This window comes from Chionomys nivalis, chromosome 20, assembly GCF_950005125.1.
Source record: "Chionomys nivalis chromosome 20, mChiNiv1.1, whole genome shotgun sequence".
Taxonomy (NCBI): domain Eukaryota; kingdom Metazoa; phylum Chordata; class Mammalia; order Rodentia; family Cricetidae; genus Chionomys; species Chionomys nivalis.
In genome coordinates this window covers 46,790,860-46,807,347 of record NC_080105.1, presented here as the reverse complement: position 1 = coordinate 46,807,347, position 16,488 = coordinate 46,790,860, and the positions used below count along the sequence as shown (strand labels likewise).

Here is a 16,488-nt window from a genome sequence, read left to right as displayed (position 1 = left end):
GCAGGCAAGCTATAAATGTGAGCAGCTGCTGGGAGAAAGGGGATGTTGAGAGGAAGGAGGTCATGCCTCCTGGGCTGGGTCCAAAAGGCAAGCAGGCTCAGCAGTGGACATCTGCGATCGGACACGGGGTGGGACTGAAAGGAGTCTTCTGAGAAGGTGACAGTGTTTACTGTCAGGGCAAGTGTGCTGGGGACCTTGGCCAGTATCTGGAAAAAGACAGAGGAAAAGGAAAACTTCTGAGATAGAACAGAATAGGTAGCAGGCCTAGCGTGAAGATCTGGAAGAAAATGTTCGAGGGGGGGGGCTGGAGAGATGGCTCAAAGGGGGAGGGGGGGCTGGGGAGATGGCTCAGAGGTTAAAAGCACCGGCTGTTCTTCCAGAATCCTGAGTTCAATTCCCAGCAACCACATGATGGCTCACAACCATCTGTAATGAGATCTAGTGCCCTCTTCTGGCCTGCAGACATACATACAGAAAGAACACTGTATACATGATAAATAAATAAAAAATAATAAAAAAAATGTTCGAGGGACAGTCTTCTGGGGTGAAATTTAAGCATATCCTTTCATTAAGGAAACATTAGTCTTTCCATTGCTGTAAAGACTGCAGCCACATAAGGCTGATACTTCCGGGGTCTAGGGGCCATGCAGGTGGAGACAAGTCCTCAGGCAGAAGTGCCTAATGGCCCCTGGGGATGTTGAAGGGCCCCTGCGTGTCTCACATGCAGTATGACTCAGATAAGCCCTTGCGCACATGCGTGAGCCCCGTCATGTGTATGACATAGTCACGTCAACCCCCTCCGCGCATGCGCTAGGCAGCTTTTAAAAGCTGGACGTACCATCTTCGTCTCTCTCCCTGCACAGTGACTTTCCAGGTCTGTACATACTCCATCTAATAAACTCCTAAGTGGGTTTGTTGCGTGTTCCGTGTTTCCTTCTCACTTGTGGCAGGCAATTTCAATTGCTTTAACATGTTTTCAGGTGTATATTGGGTGGTCTCAGGCCAAATGATTGATGAGCCCACTTGGATTAACTCTTTTTGTTTGCTTTTTGAGACAGGGACTTACTACTATGTAGATCTGGTTGTCCTGGAACTCTCTGCAGACCACACTGGTCTTAAACTCACAGAGATCTGCCTGTTTCTGCATCAGAGTGCTGAGATTAGTTATGTGACACCATGCCTGGCTTGGATTAACCCTTAAATGTTTGTGTGTGTGTGTGGGTGGGTATCGCAATTTTAGGGGCAGGGCAGAAGGCAGCTCCCATTCTTTTGAGTAGGAGGAAATAGTTTTCCCTTAAGTCCTGATACCTCCTCTTCTCTTCTTTCATGTAAAATCTTAGGAAAGGTGTTAATTGTGGTGCTTCCCTTTGCTTCAGTGTTGCCTGGAATGTGGGCTAAGGCTGATTTGAGGAAGGACTCATCCTCCATGGCTTCCAAGACTGTTAATGTCCGGCTGCCCCCTAACACTACCAAGTGCACAATCAAGTGTAAAAATCAGACAACCATTAAATGTCTGTAACAGAGCAGAAAAAACAAGATCTGAGCTGGATTTTTATACAAGTCTTTATTTACAACTTGTTTAACAACTGTACACTTTTTGCAGCCTTGAAAACATTTTTTTGTACTTGAATGGGAAAATATAGTTTGACCAAATCTTAACTTTTTCATATACATATATTATATGCATATATAAACACTCATATATAACAAGTTGGCAGTCATAAAATCAAAATGAACCAAAAGGAAATGTAAGATTAAAAACCCTTCCTTCTGATGGTTTCTCAGAACTTTGTTGTTGTGACTTTAGTTAGAATTTCTAACTGGAGGAGACAGCTCTAAAAAGCCATTTACAACAATGGGGAAACGTGCCAGTTGTAAGACAAAGCACACAACTGGCAAACTGGGTAAACAGGAGGAAAAAGGCTTGAACACCGTAATGTGATGTTGTTGGAAATGACTTGAAGTGAGAAATGCAGAGCTTAAAGTGGACATCATTTCTGGGTTATGTTACAAAGAATAAAACTACCACAAATTCGATAGTCTTCCAGAGTGGGGGGTAACTAATAATACCTTTAGAAAGGCTAGGATGCAAGGGGGAACACCCACTGTGTCAAACATGAAGCTGGCAACAACGTAAGGAGCGGTCAGCAATACTTGAGACTTGAGAACGGGCCTTACACATGGGGCCATGGTCGGCACAACTCCAGCTTCAATATACTTAGGTGTTTTCCAGCTCCTCCGAAAAAGAAAAAAAAATCCATAGGGAAACAAATATCTTTCTATCTTTATATTTTTGATATTTTCAATTTCTTAGTCTAAATAAGGCAAATTACTAAGCATGTTTGAATTTTGCTACCCATGACATAATAAAATAGTAAAAGATGTGTGTTATAAATGGTAGGCAGCTCTCAAAGAGAACTCCAACAAATCTGGAAATTATTTCAGAGTACAAAATATTACGAATTACAGAATCTATAAATGACAGTGGGGATGTCACTAGGGATGACAGTATTTTAGTGGACTTGAACTGTAAGTAACTAAAGCTATTTTAAAAAGTAGATGAAAACGAGGTGCCAGACCACTGCTCAGCATCCGTGTGCAGTCATTTCCTATATTTGCACGAAACCGTTACTTAGAGCATACTGAGTCTTTGTAGAACTCAAAACAAACACACACACATCACGTGCTCATCTGTACTTGGATCACAGTAATAATTTCATAACTTGTTTAGAAATTGGCAATACTGTTGTGATTCTGTTGCCTGGTTATCAAAGTTTTAAAACACGAGGAGAGCACTGTGACCTTTTAGCAGGAAAGGTGTCACTAAGTGTGAGTCTGACTCAGAAGAACTGCAACTGATGTCAGGGGTAGTGGAGCACACACCTTTAATCCCAGCACTCAGGAGGTGAGGCAGGTGAGTTCCAGGCCAGCCATGGCGAAAAAGGGAGAACCTGTCTCAAATTTCATCTGCAAGGTCTTAGGTTGGATCTCCATTATTGCTAACTCCAGAAATCAAAAATGGTAACAACAAACCAACACAGACACATACATTTAAAAGAAGTCCCTTAGTTTGATTAGAAAATTTCCGATAAATCGGCATAATCCTTTAAGTTAGATTGAGTACTTTAGTACAGTGCAGGAAAACCAGTACATACTTCCAGCCTTTCCATCGCCTCGTCACATTCTGGAAAAGCACATGTTTGCTTCATAAAGAAAAAATTGGTCGCATTCATCTTTCAAGCAAACTAAGAGCAGAGAACCATGAAGAAAACCAAATTCTTTGGTCCTAACTCTTTGAAGTGGAAGACAGTCAAACATGACTTTAAAGCTACAAAGCAGAAACAAAAGGTGACCTTCATGAGATACTGAGATATAAATAGATTTAAATAATATAAGGCTATGATGTTTACTAATTTTGTTTGAGAATAAGTTAAGCATTTATTATCAGTTTCTGTTTGATGACAATATAATCAATTTAAAAGTATAAAAGGGAAAATGCCTGAAGATATTAAATGATTTAAAATGATTTAGTTAATCAGTTGACAAAGCACTGACAATTTGCGTTGGGAAGAGTATATTAAAAGCTCACAATATGGAGCTTTGGTTTTTCCAAGGCCAAAAATGATGACACAAAACTTTTCTAAGAAACACTTTTCACCTGTTAAACCCTTTAGCCGCTGCTCCTCAGCTGACTTAGTTGACTTGTAAGCTGGCTGCCTGTTTTCTGCATTCTCTACACCTGTACTGAAGCGCTGACAGAATCTCACCGTGTAGCCACGGATGGTCTGATCCTTGTGCGAAGTCCTCTTATCCCAGCCTTTCCCGTGCTAGAATCACAGGTGCGAGTCACCTTCAAGTTAAAGCTGCCACACATGGCAAGTGGTACTGACTTGGTCTAAAACCTACTTTATGCACAGTACAAGAAGCTAGGAGATGTTAGGACACTTAGAAATTCACTCATTAAACACTTACATAGAACATTTAAAACACTGCATATTTTTTGTACTCATGAAATTTTTGGTTTTTGTTTTGAGACAGACAGGCTTTGAATTTTCTTTTTTTTTTCTTTTGGATTTTTCGAGACAGGGTTTCTCCGTGGCTTTTGGTTCCTGTCCTGAAACTAGCTCTTGTAGACCAGGCTGGCCTCGAACTCACAGAGATCCGCCTACCTCTGCCTCCCGAGTGCTGGAATTAAAGGCGTGCCACCACTGCCCGGCAGGCTTTGAATTTTCTATGTTGCCTCATCTGACGTAAAACTTGTGGTCCTGCTGTCTCAGCCTGGTGTTGGGATTATGGGTGTGTGATACTATCCTGGCTTTCTGATTTTTTTACTCAGGAAAGAAAAAAAAAGGGACCTATTTCCTTAAAGTTGAATGCAGGCTTCTCTACTTCAGTGTTGCTTTCTTCTACAGCAACATGTTTGCACCTGTCCATCCGTGCGTGTGTGTGTGTGTGTGTGTTAAAGAGACAGACAGACAGCGAGAGACAAAGACTGACTAACCCTGAACTGAAGCCAGGCAGGGTCTTGTGTAATTTAGTCACCTGTTCTGCTACTGGAGCTAGCTAGGTTCTCTGGCCCCAAATGCACAAACTTTTTACACTATTAAAACATATATCCTTTGAAACAAGGCAAAACCAAAAACAGCATACGCTTTTATGAGCCAATTCTCTGGCAGTAATCAGGGTTAGCAGTCAACAAGCCTCAGTACTTTTGATCTCTGACACGATTACTAAATTCATGTTGCAGATGGGAGAGTTCTGGGTGTAAACTCACCAGCACAAGAAGAAACCTTTGCAAGACAAATTTAAGAAAAAAAAAAAAAAAAAAAAAAAAAAAAAGCCAAGATTTAAAAGAGAGAGAGGCGGGGGGGGGGGGGGGGGAGCGAGCATTCCCTTCTCTTCTTTTTGGGTATTTGCAATGGTTGGAAAAACTAGGAGCAATCTACAAGTCTTTATTTTAAGAGACAACCCCTCAAAGGGTAAGACAATCTCATTAAACAGGAAAGTGTTTAATTTTATTAACGAGAATGTAGTTTCAAACATGTTTGTATTCAAGAGGTCTTGATTTGCTGGGCATGGAGTTCAATTGTAGAACACTTGCCCTGGAGTGCATGAGGCACTAAGCTCAATTCCCAGCACAAAAACCAAAAGCCAGCTTCAGTGTTGTTGCCCGACCTAGGAATAAGCTATTTCCAGATTTTGATTCATGACACTGATATGTCAACAGGAAACGCTCAAGTGCAGCAGAAGAGGAAAGAAAGAATTATTTAGTATCAGTAAACTGCTGGAAATTCTGTAGTGGATATAAACAACCTAGACTGATAAGGAGGGTAGACAACATTAAGATGCCTGTCTCTAGTAGAACAGACTATAGACAGACGACACAGTGATCATTGTCTACAGGTTCCCAAGTACAAGAACAAAAGTAGGTTCTCTCCACTGCTTTGACAACACAGCTGCTGAGCTCACCACTGTCAGTTCAGTCTGAGCAGACATCACATCCGTGTACTCATGTCCTCAGCATGTATTAGGGTTGTCTTATGTGAGTCTGAGCAGACATCACGTCCATGTGCTCATGTCCTCAGCATGTATTAGGGTTGTCTTTTACTCACTAGCTTGTTCTCACAATATTTAATTAAGTTCCAAGTAGATACAATTCAGGTTTTAATAGCCCTATAGGTGAGATATTTGAGACAATGGACACGTACAATTTCATCTTCAGACCTAAACATCTGCCTGTGAGCCTGTGGTAAAGCCTCAGATACATAAAGGTGTACTTTGAATGGTTTTAAAAGTTTACTTTTGTCTTCATACAGACATTTTGTGGCGGTACAATTATAATTGAGAGGGACATTAAGACAATGGTTTGTAAACTATATAATGTACGATACAGATACTTGTTGGGAAGCTGGTGATCATTTTTAGCCATCATAATTTTTTTCTCATCTCATCAAATCAAAGTTTAACATCCTAAATTCACGTGTCAGACTTAGTAATAACTTCTTAATAATTATAAAAAGAAATGCTTTCCCTCCAAATAACAAACAGATTATATGCTTAGTTAATACTCATCAAAAGATAATTAGAAATTAGTTTTGGGCCGGGCGATGGTGGCGCACGCCTTTAATCCCAGCACTTGGGAGGCAGAGGCAAGAGGATCTCTGTGAGTTCGAGACCAGCCTGGTCTACAGAGCTAGTTCCAGGACAGGCTCCAAAGCCACAGAGAAACCCTGTCTCGAAAAACCAAAAAAAAAAAAAAAAAAAAAAAAAAAATTAGTTTTGGCCTACTCTTTTATCAGATAAATGTGTAATAATGACGGAGTATTTGTTGACTATAACATTTAATAAGATATTCTCTGAGTATGTCTCTTGGCCTAAATATTTGTTAATTAGGCTCCTTCGTACACCAATATTCACTCTATTCTTTACGATGGGTTTACTTGTCTTAATTACCATTTACCTTTTCAATTTCTATTTTCACTTACATACTACATTCAGACTTAACCTTGCAGTACATTACTAAAATTATAACAGAAAAATACTGAAGAGACATGTAAAGCAAATCTTGCTATGTCTAGGTTTAAATATGTGTATATATATAATATACACACACAGAGCGAGAAATATACACATATACATATTTAAATTTATATACACAAATAAGTCATATGCATTTACGGACCACCCCCCCAGTTTTCAAACTTCACATACAAGCCATAATTAGGTTCAGGGCTCTCATTTCTCAAACCTCTGCCTCCCAAGTGCGGGGATTAAAGGTGTGCACCACCACACCTGGCTTGAAAAGATGTTTTAAAATAACCAGTATACACTTTCCACGGCATAACTGATGACTTAAAAGGAAAAATGTCATTACGTTTGGGTTCTTTCATTTTATAAACAGGACACTAAACATAGGACTGATAATTCTAAGTGACAGGAAGGGTAAGAAGCTAGCTGTGTTATCAGCAAGTGAGTTAGTTATGAGCAAATTATTTCATGTTTTCTAGGTTTCTGAGAGCTGTACAGTATTAAAAAATTTAGAACATTATTGTGTCAAAGTTGGACAAATATTCAATGAAAAGCATACATCAATCACTTAAATATTACAAAGTAAAACATTGTGTGAGATGTGTTGAGAGTAGCCTTCCTCCTACCAAAAGAGAAAATGGGAAAAGAATCATAGGATATTCAAATCAGATTAAAAGAGTAAGTTCTGAAACCTCTTTCTCAATAAACATAATAAAATTGGGTTGACCAAAAAAAATAAATAAATAAATTTAAAAAAAAAGGCGCCAGGCACAATGGTGCATACTTTTAATCCCAGCACTCAGGAAGCAGAGGCAGGCAGATGTCTGTGAGTTCAAGGATAGCCTGGTCTACAATAGTGAGTTCCAAGGTTCCAGGACACACAGTGCTATGGAGAAAGACACTGTCTCAAAAACCAAAAAAAAAAAAAAAGGGTTGGATCGCTTTTAATTCTGGCAGCACTGTAGTTAACAAAGTTAAATTTTATTGGATAAAAAAACCCCTTAATTTATAAAAAGGAAAACAGAACATGATAAAATAATTTTTATAGATTCAGATATCCCACTTTATGCATTTATGTATTCATCCATTCATTCACCCGTACTAGGGACTGAATGTAGTCTCGAGTATGCTAGATAACAGGCCTGGCTTCCCATTCTACTTTGTTTGCCATACGCTTGTTTTGGTTTTTGAAACAAGGTCGCATTGTATAGCCCAGGAGAGCTTCCAACTTATATTTTTTTCCAGCCTCAGGTTCCCATGTTCTGGGATATCACATATGTTTCACTGTTAAATACAAAGCTGAATCAGGTTGATTGCTATCTAAAGGTAAAAAAAAAAAAAAAAAAAAAAAAAAAACCTCTTCACAATATGAGTCCAGATACTTGGGGCTGAGAGGAAAGCTGGCTACTCTTGCAGAGAACCCAAGTTCCACACAAGGCAGCTCTAACTCCATCCCCGGGGGATCTGATGCTTTCTTCTGGCCTCCACGGGCTCTTGCACACATCCTTCCCAAGTCACCCTCCTCCAATTAAAAATATTAATCTAAAACAACAAAGGTCCAATTGTTCTTCCACGGTTTAATGAGCAGAAAACCAAAGACATGTGGTACTCATGTGATTCCACCTTAGCAGAAAAGATACTACATATGTCCCTCTCACTGTGGGGCCGAATTATGTTATTAACCGAGCGAATGGAAATTAGCTAGATCTCTTTAAGATATGGACTGTGGATGTTCAGGCACAACATTTCCCAACTGGACACAATTACAACATTTGTGTACTAAGAGATCTGAACAAATGAAAATTAAATTTGATAACTCATAATGAATTATTTCAAAGCTTAAAATATGGTTATTGTTAGTACAATAGATCAATGCTTATATGGGAGCAAGATTTTACAAAAGAACTATATAATTTTCTTCTTTTTGAAGGTAGAATCTCATGTGATCCAAACTGGACTCAAACTTTCTACAGGTGTACAACCATCTCCTAAAATGCTAGGGACCGAACCCAGTACTTCACGTATCCTAAGCGAATACTACACCAACTAAGCATATCCTAGCCCTCGAAAGCCTTTCCCTTTTACTAACAGGACTAAGAGAACTGCAATTGAAAAGATGAATAAGACTGCTCATTGACTGCATCTTTCTTTCCACCAAGACCTAACTTATTTTAGAATTAATCCCTATCTGGATCTGTAACAATTAATGAAATTAGACTGGTAGTTCTGACGGATAACTTTTAGCTTGACTTGCCAGGCAGTGGTGGCACATGCCTTTAATCTTAGCACTCAGGAGGCAGAGGTTATGTGGATCTCTTGAGTTCGAGGCCAGCCTGGTCTACAGAGTGAGTTCTAGGACAGCCCAGGCTACATAGAGAAACCCTGTCCCGAAAAACAAAATAAAAGAACCATTTACCTTGATTTTGCAGCTGGGATCAAATTACATTAACCAAACAACTTCAAAATAATTGGACAATATCATCCATATAATTTAATCATCACATTAAGCTAATTTTACCAAGATGACAGAAATAGTTCAATCCAAATTAAGTTTGAATATGAATCAATTATTTAGGGACTTATTTTTGTTTTTAGGTAATCAGACAAAAGAAAACTATGACCCACTTTAAATTTTCTTTTTATAGATTTATTTTGTGTATGAGTGCTTGCCTACATGCATGCATGTACACATGCATGTGCCTGGTGACTGTGGAGGTCAGAAGAGTGTATAAGATTCCTTGGAACTGCAGTTACAGAAGGTTGGTTATTATGACCTTCCATTTCAGTTATGGGAACGAACCTGTGTTCTTGGGAAGAACCATAAATGCCCTTAAATGCTGAGACAACTCTCTAGCCCCAATTTTTAAAATTAAATTAAAATATGTGCAACTATATTAGTTATTTTCATTTCGGATGCAAGAAACCAAATTACATTTACTGGACTGTTTTCCTGTTCTAATCTTAAATGTATAATGTGGGACATAAATGGTCATTTTTTAAGTAGTTTTCTTTGGCTTTTTTTCTTTTAAACCCTGGATAGATGGCACAGAAAATAAGCTTGTTACAAGAACTCTGATGCTAGCAACAGCTTCTCAACCTGACACAAGGACACTGCCCACTGTCCTTACTCACTTGTATTGCCAGGACAAGCTAGGAGGCTTCAGGGAACAAGCCAGGAGGCTTCAGGGAAGTACTGTAAAAGAAGCCTGTGGAGACACAGCCCAGCATCACTGATCTCTTAACTTCTAGGGAGACCACACATCATCATCAGAGTACCTGCAACATTCCTGATCACTGACGGAGAAACTGTAATCCCCTAAGTCCTGACCTAAACCACGCAATGGAAAAGATGCCACTGCTTTATTTAGGTTTATTCTTGGCTTTATGGTGCCTAAAGTATATGTTCGGATGCTGTTTCTTATGACAGTATACTTTATTTTATTCTGAAATATCACACGATATTTCTTCCATTTACTGAATGAAATCCACCAAACATTAAAGATACAGACAACAAACAAAGCGAAGGTTATAAACACTGAAATTAGCACACAGCAAATGCTGATAAAAATCCGAAGCTAAATTTCCTTCTGAAAGCTTGAGGCATTTCCAAAACATCTAGAGAAAATATCTGGGTAGGTGGGTGTGCACATAGAGAGGGCAGGTAAACAGAACATCAAAACGTTGAGATGTTTTTACCTCGCAGGTAAACCTAGCTGAAAAGTGGCTTCCAGAGTCTCCTGCTTTCACATCCTCTTTGTTCTACAAGCGTAACTTCTCAAAGAGCAGTGTTTATTAAGGGTAGGGATAATAGACCAATTTGTTTCTTTAAAAGTGCTTGAGTTTTAGATATTTTGTGAACTAAAGATGAAGTAAGAGTATTTTAGTCTAGTTTTAATCTTTTAACACATATTTATGTGTGTGTACCTAAACCTGTGTGAGTCTGGAGGTCAGAAAACAATCCTTGGGAGTAGCTTGTTCCCTCAGCACCTGGACCCCAGGAATCTCACGAGCTGAGGTCGTCAGGCTTGGCGGCAAGTATTCTTCCAGCTGAGCCATTTTGCTGGCCCCAATTTTAATCTTTTATTTTCAAACCTGACATATCATGTAGGGATGACAGCACATACCTTAATTTCAGCCTCTTGGAAGGCACAGGCAGGAGGATGGCTTTCAGTCAAAGGATTTGAGGCAAGTCTGGATAATACAGCTAGATTGTCTTGAAATAAACAAAACCAGACCTAAAAGATAAAGTCTGTTTGCCCTGCTCCCACAGTGCCCTGTCCTCACACAGCTCTCTCCACTATTTCCAAGTCTCGCTGCTTTATGGTCTGCCTAGGCGGATGCCTCATACTGTGCTCAGACATTCGCAGTGAATACCTTTTAAAGAAATGCTGCACAATGTTTAGTGTCATTTCTCTATGTTCTAATACCTTTCCTCAAGAACGGTTCTCAGGAAAAAAACATTCTAAGAGCTGAGTATGAAGGTTCACATCTATAATCCAGAGGATCATGTGTTCATGACAGCCTGGGTTACACAAAGACTCTGTCTGACAAAAACAAAACAAAACATGCAGGACAAATTTCTAGGTCAATTTTCTTATAAAAGAGGAGGGAGTTAAAATGAAGCACTTGCATATAGTTTCTGAAAAGTCTTAATCACATTAAACTGGAATTAAAGTTATTTGTCTGTTATACAGAACTAAGTAACATCAGCACTTTGAATAGCAAGTACATAAAATAACATCTTCCACTAGATGACTTACCTAAAAACAAACAAAATAACCCTCTGACCAAATTCCAGATTTCCTTTTTCTTTTGAAAAATGTGGTTTGGAACAAGAAAAAAGCTGGAAGAAACCTTAAATATTACCTGGGATCAAATACATAAATCAATATGGAGAAAGACAAAAGGTATATCATTTTCAAATGAATGATAGTTTAAAATTATATGATACCTTATATAGACAAAGTGCTTCCCAGCAACTGCTTAGCAGGCATTTATCTATGTAAATAAATGTGGCATACAATGTAAGCAATTTCAACAACCAAATACCCCAAAATCTCTCCAGTTACCAACTCTTGGACTCATAGGTAGAGTTAGGAAGCACTATAAAGAGATCTATCATAATATTACACACAAGAGGCATGTACTGATCTTAATTAATGGTATTAAGATGTTAGCTATCAAGATTAATTGAGAAAAGGGAAGGCTTACAGAATATATAAAACATATAAGGCATAAGTCAAAGAACTGCCCCAAAGAGAAGGCTACCTATATGAAAAATAAATCTTTTACATGTGAAAAGCAATTAAAAGTGTGTGGCTAGAATCTGATTCTTAACTACTAAGATATCTCAAAGGAAGAAAAAAAAAGCCTGCCAATTTTTTTTATCCTCTGTAATGTCTACCCAAACATCTTCACCAATTCCACTTCTGCCAGCAAACATGACAGCAGGAAATAGTGACATTTCACATAGTTATGGTCTGAAAATGAACTCCAAATCTTAGAGTAAGTTTAATTTCTAGTAAAACAACATGAAAACTTCTTTCTTCCCTCCCAGCAACCCTGCCAGGTGCCGTACGATCTGACTATGGCCTCTGCCGATGCATCTGCCTTTGCACAAGTGCTCTCGACACCACTCTGGACAGTACAGTAAGTATTGAAGTTATCTCAAGTGCATTTGAAAAACAACTGAAAACACAGATTAATACACCATAAAAAGATTAATTCCCTTTAAACAAAGACATTCTTATAAAGTATGGTAACACAGTAGGCACGATAAAGAATATAAATTGTGTATCAATTATTGGCAGAAAATCTGATTCTTTACAAAGCCCACACAAATGGGGAAGAAGACATTTTCATACAAAGAAAAGTATTACACTATTATACAACGTTTTTAATTGTACATTTACAAATTTTTGGCACATTAAAAGAAACTGAAAAGACCATAAAGGACAAAGAAACTAAAAGATGCAAGAGAGATCCTCACGTGAGAAACACTAAATATCAACACAGGAGAGAACAAACAAAGCCGGCTGGATTTCCTGAAATGTTGTTATATGTAACAGAAGTATGCCTTTTAAAAATCCCTAATGGCGAGACCTCTCTACCTTGCTGTGGCTGGCTGGACATGGCCTGGATAGGATCTTCTTGTGTTGGTTGCTTGCCTTTGCCTTGCTAGAAATGACTGCCCTGAACCTGTGCTAGCTAGTCTATCTTCAGCCGCCTTTTTATGTAGAGTCATTCCCTGTAACATTAAAACAGAAACACAAGCAGTCAGTGAAAACATGGGATATCCTTAAAAAATAAATGTCATCATGCAGAATTTACTATATTGAATAACAAAGTACAATTAATTAGGAATATTTATTCTACTCATTCATGACTTAAAATTTTATGAAATCATTTCATTCCAATAATTAAGTACAAATCTTCCTTTGGAAAAATTAAGGTTTAATTTTATGAATTTACAACAATCACAACGAGATAGTGGAAGACGATTTTTAGAAGATGCCACCTATATTGTCCTTTTAAATCAAACTGATTTTCCAAGAAAAGTGCAAATGATTGGTAGCAGCAGATTCACACAGATTGTGGAAATCATAGAACTAATCAGGAAGAGAAACACAGATGCACTTGGTTTTTATGATGGAAAGTCATACTAGGTACTATACATACCACAATGCTGTTTTTCTTCACTTCAGGGATGACTTGTATTCTCAAAGAAACTAAGAAAAGTTTCTGACAACTCATAACAGAAGATACAACCAAGAAGGGGGATCTCCCCTTGAAAGCAGAAAAACCACTTACTACCTTTGAAGAGGGGCAAAAGTCACCAGGCTACCCCTAGACAGGAGGAAGGAAGCAGGGATACTTCCAGAATGTGGAGAAACAGAGAGTGACAGTAACAGCAAACCACCTTGCTAAAATCAGGCGACTAACCAAGAGACTGGGCATGGGTCAGTCTTAGTGTTCTTTTAATAAGACAAACCTGAGCAGGCAGGAGGAATTGAGGCTGCTGGTTAATCACACCGGTAACACGGAACAGGTAAACTGATGCAGAGAAGTGGAAGATGACAAAGAGAAATACAGCACAGAAGACAGAAGACTGGAAAGTCAAGCTTCCTATTACTAATAAGCTTCTAGGAAAACACTGGCCATAGCTTTACATTCTGAATATAACTTCATCCATTCATATGCACCTAAGAACACAACCCATTTTACTCAATGGGAAATCTTAGAACACATTTCTTTTCTGTGTGTTTTAGACAAGGTTTCTCTGTGTAACAGTCCTGGCTGTCCTTGAACTCTCTTTGTAGACCATACTTGAACTCAAAGAGATCTGCCTGCCTCTGCCTCTGTCGTATTTTAAGGCAGAGTCTTATGGTCCTATTTTAAGGCAGAGTCTTACGATGCAGCCATGCTAGCCTAGGACTAGGTCAAGCCAGCAGACCTTGAACTGGGATTGCTGTCTTAAGTCACTATGCCTTAGGGTATGTCCCTAGGGGGTGGGGTGGTAGCGTGTGAGTACAGGTATTATGTGTGTACATACATGATGTATACAGATAAGATGCCTGTATCACAGTTTATGTGGAGGTCAGAGGACAACTTCATGGAGTTGGTGCTCTCCCATTTTACATAGATTCTAGTTATTGAATTCAGGGTGCCAGGTTTGAGCAGCAAGCATAATTACCTGCTAAGTCATTCTGCCAACCCCCAGAATATACTTTTTAGCTCAGCTTTAACTTAAAAAATATATTTGAAGGTTTGAATAAAACTAGCAAATGTCTACTGAAATGTTTTACTACATTTATTTAAAATTCTAATTTTTCAGGCAGTTGACTGTGTTCTGTATTCTAGAGCGCTACCACTGTGCTACACTTTTTACACCCATTGAAGATGTCAGAGGCCAACACAAAGCTATTTGTTGAGAAACTTATACCTTGTCCCAGCAGTCACCGTTTTGACTCCTATTTAAGTTGTCTGAGATGCAAAACATCATGCTGAGTATAAGCATGATTCTCCTATTGATTATTTTTTGTGAGTAACCTGCATGTGTCTATTTGAAATTACACCTTCATTCTGAAAAGTTAAAAATTAGCACTATCCTTTAGTTCCATGTCACAAAATAAATAAATCCGGTTCCATAAGAAGCAATATGTGAAATTGCTAACAGGGACTGAGGTACAGGTCTGTGAGACTGGGAACACAGCTTCCAGGAAGATAGAACAGTAGGGTTAGGGTTAATATCCACAGAAAATTCCTTAATAAAATTTTTTTTTTATTTTTAAATTTAATTTTCAAGAAAATTTTATTTGTTAATAACATTCTTGAGCTGAGCAGTGGTAGTGCATGCCTCTAATCCCAGCACTCAGGAGACAGAGGCAGGTGGATCTCTGTGAGTTTGAGGCCAGCCTGGTCTACAAGAGCTAGTTTCAGGACAGGCTCAAAGTTACAGAGAAATCCTGTCTTGAAAAACCAAAACCAAACAAACAAAACAAAAACAACAACAACAACAACAACAAAACCCCCAAAATAATATTCTCATTCAAAATTATTTCCCTCTTAAAAGAAAAATTACAATAAGATCTTAAACACACCGGTGTACTGTAGACACATGTCATGAAGCAAATTTTTAGTAAAGCTCAAATCACATTTTAAGGTTGGAGAGCTAACCTTTAAGAGCGGGTACCAACAGTAGTAATACTAAAACAAAAACAATATTTATGCCGACAGGAGAGCGATAGGACAAAAGGGAAAAAAATGAAAGGACAGCCCAACTTCCTGTTTCAAAACACTAGCATTTGGCTGGTGAGACGGCTCGTGAGCAAGGCAAGCCTAGCGACTTTGTCCAGCCCTTGGAACCCCCAGCTGCCATAGGTGTCCACAGCACCAGCTCCCCTCATGCACACACACGCACAGTGAATAATGTAGAAAATCCTAACACTTCAGAGCAACAGAAATGGTTTCACTGGAAAGAACACAAAGAAAAGGAAGACAAAGGTCCTAGAAGGTGCCTCATCCTGTAAAGTTCACAACGGGGCATGAGCCAATGAGCAGTTATCTCCTTCCCTTACACATATTTAGTTTCTTTGCACATGTACTAGAACATTCCATTTCAAAACCTTCAGTGGTCAAAGTCTGAAACTGAATATTTCCATATCCCATGAGACAGTTACGCTACCTGTAAAGAAAATCTCATCTTGCAAATGTACTGAAACAACCCACGAAGTCAGAGTAACTGCATCTGTTCAGGCATTACCATGTCTGCTTTCCCCACAACAAATGGCTCCAAAGAGTAAGACTAATCTGGTCTTTTCTATCCTCTGGGGATGATTGTTTCACAACGCCTTAGCCTTGGGTGTGGTGCTTTTCAGTTTAAAGGTCAACATAGAGGCTTTGTTAGTACTGTTAGGAGAGAAATTACTATCAGATTCTTTTGGTAGAATTACTTCTACAGTAAAGGCAATATAATGACATACAACTTTGCATTACATTCTGAATATTCTGGAATACTCTTCTCTTACCATATTGTACCAGGCACTAACAATGTATTTCTCCTCCATGTCTCTTTGACTCTTCGTCTTCTCATATTCTTTCTGAAGCACAACCACATGTAAAGATACAAATGAATTCAGCATAAGGAAGATACTTACAATTAACCGCCTAACCCAAGGTTATAATATATAATATAGCAAGGGTCTCTGAAAAAGCTAAAAACCTCAGTATTTTATTGCACAGTGTACTAACTGACCTCTAATGAGTGGAACAGTCGATCTCGTTCCTGCAGTTGGTTTTTAAGAGCTTGTATTTCTGGTGCTGCTCCTTGATTCTGTTTAGGGTCTAATGTACGAATAACCTGCAAATATAAAAGAAACTTAAGTACACATATATAACCTAAACAACAAATCCCCCAAAACTCAAATTTCAACTCCTCAAACTTACAGAATGTACCATCTA

The 16,488-nt window shown here is 38.6% G+C and overlaps 1 protein-coding gene across 1 annotated transcript in view; it reads right to left on the bottom strand.

Annotated features, from left to right (window-relative positions):
* Positions 1-4,883: 4,883 nt before the first annotated feature.
* The window catches only part of Hook3 (hook microtubule tethering protein 3), an 85,657-nt gene continuing 74,052 nt past the window's right edge, over positions 4,884-16,488 (bottom strand). Inside the window, exons 20-22 of the mRNA XM_057752394.1 lie at positions 16,283-16,387; positions 16,056-16,127; positions 4,884-12,775 (exon numbers count right to left, since the gene is read on the bottom strand). Coding sequence (XP_057608377.1) covers positions 12,635-12,775; positions 16,056-16,127; positions 16,283-16,387 — 318 coding nt within the window. The 3' untranslated portion in view covers positions 4,884-12,634. The remainder of the gene's footprint in view (positions 12,776-16,055; positions 16,128-16,282; positions 16,388-16,488) is intronic.